The sequence below is a fragment of the Equus caballus genome, chromosome 2 (genome assembly GCF_041296265.1).
Source record: "Equus caballus isolate H_3958 breed thoroughbred chromosome 2, TB-T2T, whole genome shotgun sequence".
Taxonomy (NCBI): Eukaryota; Metazoa; Chordata; class Mammalia; order Perissodactyla; family Equidae; genus Equus; species Equus caballus.
In genome coordinates this window covers 77,443,389-77,456,700 of record NC_091685.1, presented here as the reverse complement: position 1 = coordinate 77,456,700, position 13,312 = coordinate 77,443,389, and the positions used below count along the sequence as shown (strand labels likewise).

Sequence of the window (13,312 nt, the reverse complement as noted above, 5' to 3'; positions counted from 1 at the left end):
CTTAGGATCTAATTTGAATTCATATTATATTCAATGTAAAAAAATTTGATATTTGTTTGACTTACAAGACTAATCATGCAAGTTTCTAAAATCTAAAGTGTCATTTTTGCTTAATTTAGAAGGGAAAAGCATAATAAATACCTCCTTGGTAAAGATGAACTTAGGAGGAATCCAAGAAAGATTCAGGATGTGAAGTCAATATGATCATAAATGAGAAGAAAGGAAATTTGGTCATTATTTATTCATTCATTTGTTTTAGAAATATTTTTTGAAAATCTTCTAAGTACCTGGCACTGTGCAAATGCACTGGGGACAGAGAGTCACATAAAACAGTCCCCACCTTCAAGAAGCTTAAAGAATCACAGGAGGGAGACTGGGCCATCCATGGTTGTACCACACTGTAGAAAATGTTCTATTATCAAGCAGACATAGGATTCTGTGGGAACATCATGGGAGGGAAGGCATGGGACCATAAAAAACCAGAAATGAAGCTGAAGAGACACAAAAGGGACTCCTTAGAAAAAGCAAAAACAATTTTAATAAAGAAAATGTCTGCTCTTCTAAAATCAAACACATTTAATACTTTGACTGTATAATACATCGAAGATACATCTTGTTCTTTAAGTTATCTTTTCTCCAAATGATTCTGAGGCTCGATCATGATTACAGGATACATGAAATTAAGTATATCAACGTGACACAACTACTCACTGCTCTATGTAGTGCATTACTTATAAGACTCCACAAGGCACACAGTTTATACACGTTAACACGGGCTATATGAAGTGTTCTCAGCTTTCAGGTATTTAGCCCTGCTAGCCAGGGTGAACATTCTTTTAACATTGTACCTTGGTGTCCTTCTTTGAAAGATGGACACTGAAAGTTAAAAATAAGTTTTACTATATAGGCACTGATGTATGGAAAATACACTTTGTGTTTTTATATACTGTAAGCTGGAAACGCTTTTTGAATTACGTGTGTATTATGCTAGAAAGCTTGACAAACACTGAACAGTCTGTGAAGAATGGAAAACCTCTTGACGATCAATTCAAAGGCCTACAATTCAACTATTTGCAGCAATAATAATTTACTTGTTAAACCAATTATTCTGAAATCCTTTGGTTGTCAGGTACCAAAATAATTTTGAAGTTAGGGAGCTGCTTTGCCACTTAATTCTTGTGGGTGGCCCAATTCCCCATGTTATTCACAGCTGAGAAGTATTTTTTTAATGCATTTTTATCTTAAGTGATAATCAATTAGGAGCAAATTAAATCCTGTCTTAAAATTTAAAAGAAAATTGTGAATCACACCTGAATGACTTCAGACTGCAGGGATGCAAAACATAGACTCTCTTTTAGCTCCACATCCTGAATGTTGCTTTTGCATGCTGTCGCCTCTGTAACAGATTGAAATGATGCCTATCATTAGGTCAGGATTGCCCAATCTATTGACAGTCTAATCTAATCAGGATGGCCCAAACTAATGAGAGTACCAGATGTAGGGCTTCTAAAGTCAGTTAATAGTAATACTTTAAAGAAATTTCATTCCAATAAATACAATATAAAAGCCTTTATATTATATGCATAAGTTTACAAAAAGCACTTCAAGGCTGTCTGGTCAAAACTATTACCAGAAGATTTCAAAACCCATAAATTTTGTTCCAAATGTAATTATGACAGCTACAACAGAAGCAGTAAAAAGAAAACAAGAAAATCCTGGTCTTTCTTTAATGATTTCAATCCCATTCCTTGGGAGAACAGGTTATGAAAGCATGTTCCAGGTTGTGCTTGTTTTCAAACGGATGTCATCTGTGACCATCTACTACAGCAGATTCAGATTTTGTCATTATCATCGTTGTTGATTTTTTTAAATGCGACTGGGCTTGCTTGCTTTAAAGAAGTCTTGGAAACATCTGTGTGCATGGTAGACATGGCTATCGTCTCATAGTCATCATCCCGAGACCGGAAATCACAAAAGTTAAAGAAGAATTGCAAGTCTCTCTGAAAATTTTTGTTCAGGAATCCGTAAAATATGGGGTTGACACAGGTGGATATCATTGCTGTGAGGTGGCAGAGCAGGAATAACAGATTGTGGTTGCAGGTAGCAATGATCTGATGATTCCAATCGAACACAGTGTTAAAGATGGTGAGTGGCAGCCAGCAGACTGCAAATGCCACCACGATGGAGAGCAGCATGATGTTGACTCTTTTGGTTTCACTGGACCTGTACTTACTGTCTCTCATCTTGTCCATCATGTTGTTTCTCCTTTTTAAGCGTATATATATCTATAGAAGAAAAAACAAAAAGTTCAAATAGAACCACTCGTTTAATGAGGAATTCTGTGGAAAAAGGTAAAAACAGAAATGGTAAGGGGAAAAAAGCTTTCTTACCTTGAAGTAGCAAATAAATATAAAACAGAGTGGGCCAAAATACTGCAGCACCAAGAGCAGAGTGGTATAGGACAACCTATGAGAGTCCGATGGAAATTTATCAAAGCACACGTATTTGTCCTTGTACGTTTCGAGTGTTAGATTTTGGAACGGTTCATCAGTCAGTACTTGATAGATTAGGAAGGGTAGAGAAGAAGCCACAGCAAGGACCCAAATGACAGCAATACCTATGTAAGCATGTCGATTATTTGGTCTCCACCCTCGTGGGTTGATTATTAGCTGATGTCGTTCCACAGCAATGAGAACCAGAGAGAAAATGGATACAGTGATTGAAACACATTGCACAAAAGGATTCAACTTGCACATTGTCTCACCAAAAACCCAATGGTCCATTAATGTGTAGACAAATGTAAAGGGGAGACACATGATGGCAACAAGCAAGTCTGAGAAGGAAAGATTCACAATTAAGATGTTGGTAACATTTCTCATCTCCTTTTGTTTCAAGATGATTACGATCAAGGCCAGGTTTCCAGAGACCCCAAGAATGATCACAGCTCCATAAGCAAGAGCTAATGTAAATATCATGGCCAAAGGCAGATGACAATCATCATTTTCAAAAGCCAAAAACTGAGAATTCTTGTCTGAAAAATTATAGTATATTGAATGATTTTCAACCTGCGAAAATAATGTTGAATTCATTTTGATTGGTTTGGTTGTTATAGATTACTTTAGACAAGTGGACAGTAGGTTTCTTCAAAGCAGGTCAAATATTCAGCTTATTCTTATTCCCCATATTGGAATCCATTTATCAAAGTTATCCTGAATTCTTCATTCCCTTGAACTGAACAATCTGTAAAGAGAAAATGACCAATTGCATTACTAATTTTATTGAGGGCAGTTGAAATGAATTCTGACTCATAAAACTATTTAAAGTGAAGACATTGAAATAAATAAAATGTAATCTGTATAAACATCTTTTTAAAATAGCAGAAACGGTACAACATTTTGAAAAAAAGTCATAATGTTTTTAATTGGACTTGCTTACACATGAGTTTTGGCAAAACAGAGTGGTCTGTAAAGTAGTAAGGTGTGTGTAAACCTCACGCCCCAAATCTTGTATAAGCAGTCTATCGGTATATTTTCTAAAAACTGTAAGAATACAAAGATGTAATCAAATCTTAATGCACAGCTTAAAAAATATATGAAACAAGCAAAGCAAAACAAAAAAATTACCTAATTCTTCCTCTTACTGTAGAAATGAAAGAATTCATTGCAAGGTCAAGTTGTGGTAATAGTTCCACCATACACTGAACTGCTCCTTAAGGGAGACATTATTTAGTACAAGTATATTCAAAAGGACATGATCAATAAAGCGAAACATCAAAAAACTTTGTCATGTGAAGTACTATTGAAGGAACAGAAGATGTTTAGTCCAGAAAAGACATAATAGGCATGGTAGAGACATCTTCTCATATTTGAATGGGTAGCACGTGGCCTAGGGCGCTGGGCTTAGAATAGTATGTCAAACTACACAAGTTTGAAGTAGGACCAAGGAAAGTCTATTATATTAAAAAAAACAAAACAAATTTCACATCATTATGAGAAAGAAAAGTTTAATCAAATGAAATGAACTGCCAGCAAAATTAGCAAGTACTCCATACACAAAAGATGATGACTACTCGTTGAAGGACTTTCTCGGAGTTCTTGCATCGCGGAGGAGAGTCAACCGGATAACTCCGAAGTTCTCCTCTAACATTAAGATTCTATGATTTTATTAACATGTCAGAAGCTTCCAAAGGATTTCTAAAGTTTTATTCACGTACACATCTTCCCTCTCCACCAGACTGTATACAGATAAAATGCAGGGCTCTAAATTAGAGTCATAATTTTAATTTTTCACAGCATTTTGTGATATAATCTTTTCTTACCAACAAGACAAATGACAATAGCGTTGTGGAGATTAAAAGCTCCTTTTTAAAAGATCTCTGATTTCCCCTACATTACTAAGTCAATTTATAAGACAGGATATCTCGTGTTAATTAACAGGCCATTGTGTCTGTGTTACGAAAGAGAATTGCGTTGCTTTCTTTCTTGTGTGAGAACAATACGGAAAATCATGCAGATTTTCTTCCATTGAAAAGGAGATAAGAAATTTAATGAGAAAAAAATGCACTTGCCTTTTAAGTGGTGCCTCTAATGAACCTTTCCTTGAGTGTTTTTGCTTTCTAGAATATGGAGTGTTTTTTTATTATAAAACCACAACTCGGCTTCATAGCACTGAATAAGAATAAAAAGAAAGCTTGCTAACATTAAGTGAGAATGAAAGTATTAAGAATAGGAAGGGTAGTGGAAAGATTTCAAGGGTGAACATTGTATGAAATATGGTTCTCCCCTCCTCTATGCAACGACCTCTAATGATTCCTTAACTTATGCGGCAATCAACTTTTTCTCTCAAGAATACCAAAGGCAGAGAGAATGACCTGTGTCTCAGTGTCTGAGAACAAACCTTGAAGAAGCAATTAATAATTTAAAAATTCTTCGGAAATTTCTCACTGAATTCAAGAAAATTTTGCATCATACTTCACATTCAGGTTGCCATCAGGATATTTAACATTACTTTTCAGTTAACTGTGAGTTTTTCTTCATTATTTAAAGGAAAACTAGCATGATGGGAAAGTGCATCTTCTTTAACTTACAACTTCTCGTGGCTCCCTGTTACCACCACCACCTCCCTGTACCATCAGCCGAATAAGCATCCCCGTATGTAACAGAGGAGGTATGGACCATTGAGTACATTCCTCAGCCTGCCACTTGAAGACCTCTACATTGTGCCTTCCTTCTGCCTTTCACTTCCTGCTTTAATAATCCCATTGTGAATGCTCTGTTCCAGGCAGGCCAGTCTCTTCACAGTCCAGCAAGTGTGCCTGACCTGTTTTAGCATCTCCATCTGCGCCACTGCCATTCCTATTGCTGGGTGTTTTGTCTCATCACCATTCCAAATTCTACCCATTTTCAAAGCACTATTTAGTCCCTAGAATCCTTGATTGGCTCCTCTCAATTATAACACACCCTCTTCAAGGTAGGTACTGTGTATACCTCACAGTACCTCGCAAATATTAGATTTAGAATAAGAATGCGTTGACTGACATAGTAGATGCACGGTTGGAATAGTAGGCTCTTGTGTGACTTCACCTTAACATCAATATTTCAATTCCATCACAGTCCTTTTGCATGCAAAATGGATGCTAACTGCAATAGTCATTTTATTAGGTCAGGTAAATAGGGAGAAATGTTCCACTTTGTGTAAAAAAACAAAAAGGAATCGTCTCTGGAGGAAAAGTCATTCATTAAATAAATATTTATTGAACCCTTATTTTGTGTCAGGTGTGGTTTTAATGGAGACAGCAGCAACCTTTTCATTGAGTTTTGTCTTGGGGGCAGAGAAAGACAAGAAAAAATAAACTAGTAAAAGAGATAGTATGCCAGATGATAATAAGTGCTATGGAGAAAAATAAAGCAGGAAGGGGGAACTGGGATTACTGGGAGTTGCAGTTTATTCCTGGGTGGTGGGGAAGGCCTGAGAAGATGGCATGTGAGTTAAGACCTGAAAGGAGGGAGTGAGGGAGCCATGCGGTTATCTCGGGGAACCACATCTCACACGGAAAGAACAAATGTAAAATGCTTAAGGCTGGAGTGTATCTGGTGTGCTAAACAGTAATGAGAAGTGGAATAAATAAGGGAGAGGCTAGTAGGAAATTAACTGGAAGGGGTAAACAGAGGAAGAACCCACTGTGTAGGGCCTTATTCCACGGGACAGTCTGACTTTTACTCTGAGAGAGAGAGGAGTCGCTGGAGAGTCTTTGGTGAGGGCATGAAGGTACAGACTTGTTTGAATATTATTACTCTAGCTGCTGTTCTTAACAAATTAAGACAGGAAAGAGAAGAAGTAGGGAGAGTCATTAAGAGGCTAGGGAAATAATCCAGGTGAGACATAATGGAAGAACAGACCAAGGTGTTAGCAGTGGAAAGGAGGAAAAACAGAAATTTTACATCCACTGACTGACTTTGGCAAAATTCAATACATATGTGAATTAATGTAAACATTTACTAAATCATTATAATGTATCGGGTACAGAGACGGCTTTCACGCAGATGAGTTAGATAATATACTGACACTCTATTCTGATACCTTTGAAATTATATTTGATAAACACGCCTTGTGAGAAACAGCAGTTTTCCTACTAAGTAGAAGTTAACTTAGCTCCACAGAAAATGCAAACTTTATCTTTTTTAAGTGTTTGCAAGCTTCCTGCTAAGTGCACATTCGGTAGCCCTTCCAGTTGGATGAAATAGTTCTGCCTTGGATAAAATGTGTATTTTCAGCCTACGTTAGTATAATTTCAAGAAAGAAGAACTGTCAGAAAATAACAATACTAAGAGAGGAAGAATTTACATACATTATCTCTGCAAGAGAAAATAATTTGATATTTACAATTCCAATATATATTTCTAAAATAGGGTATGCAGCTACAGACACTGAAAAGTTACACGTTGCTAAATCTCAATATAGTTGTCGCGCATTTAGAGACAAATTAGAGACACTACATACATCACCACTTGGCAAATAAGCCCCCTTCCCATGGGAAATTTTCTTGTTCTTTCCAATTAGCATGTTGGCCTTTCACTGCTTGCTGTTGTTAGCATGTTACTAACTGAAAATATAGCTTTCTGGTCATAACCTGCTGCAGATAAATTTTTTCATATACTCAGAATGGCTGGTCACCTCACTTGTTTTGGAAAAGAAATGTCAGCCTTGTGACACGCAGCCTCCCAAAGTTACTGTTAGTTTATCTACAGGAGTTACATAATTCTCTGTTCCTTCCTGTCCGGGGAGGGCTTGTTCAACAGACAGCCGCCTTAAAACAATAAGGAAAGACTAATAAAGCAGTAGCCACCCACCGAACAGCACTCAGTCTTTCGTCATGGGTGGGGAACTGGGCCAGACAGCTTTCTGCTCTCTCTTGCTTCACCGGGGAAGCAGCCTAGAGTCTTGGGATTGACAGCTCCTGTTTCTCCGTTTCTGTCCGGTCAGAGACAGGCATAGTCTGCGCTTCCCCCGCCCCGCCTGTGTGTGCCACCTAGCAAGTTATGCTTTCTCGTAGCCAAATTCGAGACCAATGGGGGGAAAAAAGAGTGGAATGTTAAAACACACGCCTTCTCTCTTCCCTCTCAGGTTTTTCCCGTGCTCCAGGAGTTACCAAAGAATGAAATGGGGTGTGTTAAACAAATGGGCATGCTTACGCGCCCACCTTTTTCATGTTGTGTAGCTAGGTGAATCGTCCCCAATTTTCCCCATTCCTAACCTCGCGCCCCCCTCCCCCATTCGCCTTCCATCTATTCGGCAACGTCTCTACCCAAGATGATGAGAGACTGGCAAAACAGAACACATCCAAACCAACCAAGCACAGCGAGCAGAGCCCAAACTCAGTCAATTCTCTATCCCTAGCCCAACATCAGTCCTTAAAACATCCGCCTCTCTCTCGTCTACCTGGGGACCAATGGAACACTCTTAAACCACCTCCGCCTCCTGTCTATCCCTAATAGCCAAACCTTGCCAGGCTCCATCATCAATCTTCTAAAAGGAGCTAAAGAGTTCGATGATTAAAACTCAGAAATAAGACGGTGTCTACCAGGGCGCAGCGACAGACTGGGAAGGCCCTGCACAGGGGGAGCAGGGCTCGATTCCAGCCCAGTCGCGGGGAAGCCACAAGGGTCCCGGGGGCCACGCCTGCTGGGGTCCGCGGCCCCCGGGGCGAGCCAGCGCCTCCGCCCGCTCCCCGCCGGACACGTGCCGCGCGAGGAGGACGAAGGCGGACGATCCTCCAAACCCACCCTTCCCAGCCCATGCCAGCGCTAGTTCCTCCGCGAAAACTCCAGCGCAGCCGTCCCCAGCAGAGGCTCCAGCCAGCTCCAGAAAAATGCGAAAGATGAGAGAGATGAGGGCAAGACCAACTAAGGGCACCTTCCTAGCCCACCGGCTTTCTTACCAGAGAACCCGACGAGAGAACTCGGATCCCGTCCAGAAATCCTCCGGGGGAAGCGTTTGCGGATGCCGCGAACTCCCGGTTACCAACATCGGCCCCACACCCTTGGGCAGGAGCCCTGGAGTTATCCGATCAGTCGGAGCATCCTGCGACCTGAGCTCTCGGGGAATGAAACCTTTTGAAAGGCTGACTCCACACCCCACCTCAGTTCCCCGGAGTCAATTTCGGGCACTCGTCTGCTTTTTCTTCTTCTCTCATCCTTCACCTCATCAATAAGAGATTTCTCAAAAGTCCCTTCAAAGGTGTAAACTTGAAACTTACCCTCTGTTGGATTTGTCTTTTTCGCCCCTGTTGATTAAAGCGAGAGGGGTAGTAATGGAAGGGAGCAGAGACGGGAGAAAACATCTGCTAGTATTTCTCCTGCTCAAATCCCAGAGATTGATGAAGATAGGAAGAGACGCCCCCTTAAAGCCTAACTCCACCTCATCCCGGGATCACGTGAGGGCGCCTCGCGAGTAGCGCCTAAAGCTCCCCCACAAACTCCTCACCTTGGATGTACACCTCGGGAGTGCGTTGCCTAGGAATTCTGGAAAGAAAACCAATGAAACATATCCACACATTGTTAGACATATACGCACGGTGCAGAAGGAAAGTACGCCTCATCCCCATACAGTCCTTGACTCCGGGAGGGCTAGGCAATTTTTCAAGGCTTTTAAAAAGTCAATGCCACTGTATCTTCCTTTGTTTGCAGGTCAGTGCCATCTTGTGGCCGAAGCCGTACCCGGCTGAAAAACTGGAGAGTAAACCCAACTCAAGAATTGAAAGGGGTTATTGACGGGAAGAGGAAACGTGAAATTCACCGCAACAATGCCACTAATATGTTTTTTATTTTCTTTTGTGACGTTCAAATATTTCTCATGCCAGTACCGAGAAATTTTTTCCCTCATTTTAAAAGTGAACAAAGAGAAGATCTTAAAAAAAGTAGAAGTATAGCCTGGCCTTTTAGTCCTCCTTTCTTTCCACTGAGAACATGCTTTGAGTCAGATTTGTTCCCAGCGCCCAGCTGCTTTTTTTAGGGGAGCACGACGAACCGAGCATTTGCCTGGCGGTCAAAAAGAGTCAATGCCATTTCCTCGGTGCTTAATCTACTACAGTACTGAACGTTTTGAAGAAGAGAATAGAATGTACAGGGAGTACATTGATGGTGGCAAAACCATCATGGTGCCCGATGATTCAGGCTAATTACTGAAACAGTGATCTCAGATGTTTTACATACGTAGCTCTGCTCTGCTTTGAAAAGTCAAGGTTGTGTAATTCACATGCACACACAAATTATTTACTGAAGTAGATGGACAAAACTTCTGCCAAATCAAACCATCAGAAAATAAAGTCTTCCTAGTACAGCTATAGGACACCACCTAGGCTATGCATAAAAGTTTTATTACATAACAACTGTGATTGTATTCTGTCCTCAAACTAAAAACAAAACAAAATCCCAAGACCTATGGAATCGCCTAAACTTTATACTGTTAAGAAATGTTTTCTTTTTTCTGGTTGTTAGGCTGAATAAACACTATTTAAAGCTCAGTATAAGCCAGAGCTCATTTATTTACATAGATAGGGATGTACACTATCTCTGATTTATTTTTTCCTTAGGAAAGCTTTCTAAAATATTTGTCATTAGACATATTTTTATATAGTTGGAAAGGGATTATGATCAAGAACTAAAATATCATGGTCATGTAAGAAATGTACTATAAGAATATATATGATCATACATTAAAAAATCCTGTAATAGAGTAAAATGACATATATATTTTCTTTTTTTTTTTTTTTACCAGCGATGAAAATACAAGGCATAGTTCAGCATTTCAGTTCTTTTAAAGAGCAATAACTCGTTTAGGTTTCTATTGACCCTCCGCTACTCCAACCCTCAAGTCACATTCTGTTCCTAGAAGCAAGTTAACCCTAAGGGCTTGATCATCGAATTGGCTACTTTTAGCCTGCTGCAAAAACTACAAATGAAGTAATTTAATTCTTTACTCAGAGTACATTTTTACATAAGCATTTTTGCTATATCAGCAAGTATTTTGGGCTTGAGAATATAATTTGGACTCATTAGACACTTTCCTTTCTGTGTTTTCAAAGGATGCTAACAAAGGCATGTCAGCAACAATGCCTGAACTACTGGGGCCATTGAATTTTGTCATCTTATTAACTTAATTTTTATAAAGTGATCCCGTAAGGCAAAATTATAAAGCTACCTTCTGGAGATATTAATATCAGTTATCAGTCTTCGAAAGATCACTGGCCTCAAAAGACTTTTTTCTATGCCAAATTTTATGGTACAAGGGCAAGTTTTGAAATGTTCAAGAAAAACAGCAAAATTATATAATTCTCTAGGAATATCATTTACTAAGGACTCTTTGCAATGTGTGAACTAGAAAAAATAAGCATAGTATAATAACCAAATACAACATAAGATCCTCTTATAACGTAATCTTATGGAAGGTTTCGAATAAAGTAATCTGAGTTCCTCAGAAGACGCGTTAAAGAGAAGATATGTGTTAAATACAGATCATTTCTTTTTCCACTCTTGAGCAGTCAGTTGCATACTTTCGTACTTGGGATACAAAGTAGATAAAATCTCACCTTTGCTGAGGAGAGAGAACTTTTTTGCATTCTGTGTATTTCCTCCTAGAACTTCATAGCAGCCTGACCTATAAACCATGACTAGGAGAATTAAATTAATGACCTCTTCTCATATTCTCTTCAGCAGCAGTCTTGTTCTGTCATTTAAACAAGGAGATAAATCTACTCATTAAATCTCTGTAGATCTTATCATCTAAAAATTAGAACATGATTGTAGTCTGGCCCTTCAAATTCCATGATTCAATAACTGTCTAGATAAAAATGCGTCACTATACTTGCTACTAGAATTTATCCACTGTAATTACTTTATCGGTCTCCTGATGAATTTCTGCTGCAAGGGTTAAAGCTCCTGAAATGCTCTTAGACCTTGATACAGGTGAAGCATCCTAAATTATCATTCAGAAAAATCTTGATAGGCATTAATACTATATGTGAAAACTTGAATGGACATAATATTGATAAGGGGGAAATTGCATCGAGGTAGAATTTACTATGAAACATGTTGGTAAATCAGTTCCTATTCTATGAATTAATTATACACCAGTTTTTCCTTTTTTCTATGACTTAGCTACTGCATTTCTTTGAATCTATAAAGCCGCAGAACGTTAGTTGTGACATTATTTTATGAACCACCAAGAAAGAAAAAAAATATTTCCAGTAAAGCAGTGACATACAATCAATTGTAAATGAATCTCAAAGTTGGAGTATCAAAATGTTAAAAAAAAAAAAATCTCCATCTTGGAACCAATGAAATATAGTAGGTTAAGAGTTTTGACTAAGGGCCGGCCCCGTGGCCGAGTGGTTAAGTTTGCGCACTCAGCTTCGGTGGCCCAGGGTTTCGAGGGTTTGATCCTGGGCGCGGACATGGCACTGCTCATCAGGCCATGTTGAGGCAGCATCCCACATGCCACAACTAGAAGGACCCACAACTGAAAAAAAAAAACAACTATATACTGGGGGAATTTGGGGAGAAAAAGCAGAAAAAAAGAAAAGATTGGCAACAGTTAGTTCAGGTGCCAATCTTTAAAAAAAAAGTTTTGACTAAATTGGTTCGTACAGTTAGTCAATACAATCACTTTATTCAGTTGTCTTTTTGAGAGAATTAACTAGCAGAAAACAATAACAATTTACTTAAAACGTTAGTATACAATTATATAGACAAACAACTCAATTATCTTCCTTGTGTAGAAGAAGACAAATACTATTTGTGGATTTACTCTTGATTTTAAATGGGAATGCACTTCAAGAAAGTCTTCACCTGATTACATAAGCTACAAATTTAGGGCATTAAAAAAAACTGTCAGAAGAAGACTCTAGAAGACTAGGATCTTAAAATTATTTAGTAAATATCCAAATATTTTCCCACAGATCTCATATTGTCAGACACCCTTTAGACATTCAAGGAAGTGTAATGTTAGGTTATAAAAGTATAACATTATGCATTTATTGCATGGTATAATAAAAAGAGCATTGTGATTATTACTATTACTGTTTTTGATTATAATTCTTATTATTTCTCTCATATCTCCTTTCAAGGAGATGGAATAGGAATAGCTGGTAAGAAGGGCAAGTATGAATGCCACCACTGAACCTTCCATCATCTATGACACTCTCTCTGACTGTTCATCTTGCCTCATCCCACCCTCAAAATCTCAGGCTTGGCATTAGACCCTTTCACAACACAGTGCTTCAGGTAGCCAACATCAGTAGATCAGACTTGGTCCCATGATGTACAGCTATTTCACACTCCTGAGATAGGGCAATTTTTCCCAAAGATAGGATAAAAATTCCTTATGCGCAGCTACATAATATCACAAATGGGCACACAGGTGGTATGAAGGGTTCCCAGGTACACTTTGCTTAGGTTAAGTATCCTTTCTTTATGCCTTTGTTTCAGCTCTAGCTGTTGCTTTTCTTTCCCCAGATACATATAAATCTAGAAAGTGGGTAAATATCCAAGGATGAGCTGTGGTATAATCTGACTATTCTCAACCTAGGAAATTGCTCAGCTACCACTTTCTGCTAGCATAGCAGCTAGTTGAAAATAACGCAACCAAACAGACTTGCAGCTACAAATTCAAGCCTTGAACATTACCCAGAAATTCTTGGGCTTGGGTGACAATCAATTCTTCTCCTGTTAGAAGTTATGTCAAATTATCACCCCTTTCCCCCAGCCACCTACCTCATATTCTGTCTCAGTGGACTCATTCTTCCTTCTAAGATGAG

At 38.9% G+C, this 13,312-nt stretch overlaps 1 protein-coding gene across 4 annotated transcripts in view; it reads right to left on the bottom strand.

Moving 5' to 3' along the window:
• Nucleotides 1–515: 515 nt before the first annotated feature.
• Nucleotides 516–13,312, bottom strand: part of NPY1R (neuropeptide Y receptor Y1) — a 21,079-nt gene continuing 8,282 nt past the window's right edge. Inside the window, exons 1-3 of one of the 4 annotated variants that reach the window (XM_005607751.4) lie at nucleotides 8,983–9,123; nucleotides 2,391–3,240; nucleotides 516–2,285 (exon numbers count right to left, since the gene is read on the bottom strand). In XM_005607751.4, the coding sequence (XP_005607808.2) occupies nucleotides 1,833–2,285; nucleotides 2,391–3,089 (1,152 nt within the window). In that variant the 5' untranslated portion in view covers nucleotides 3,090–3,240; nucleotides 8,983–9,123 and the 3' untranslated portion in view covers nucleotides 516–1,832. Of the gene's footprint in view, nucleotides 2,286–2,390; nucleotides 3,241–8,437; nucleotides 9,124–13,312 lie in introns of those variants that run through there. The other 3 variants (XM_005607752.4, XM_001499988.6, XM_070257339.1) reach the window with 3 other exon arrangements.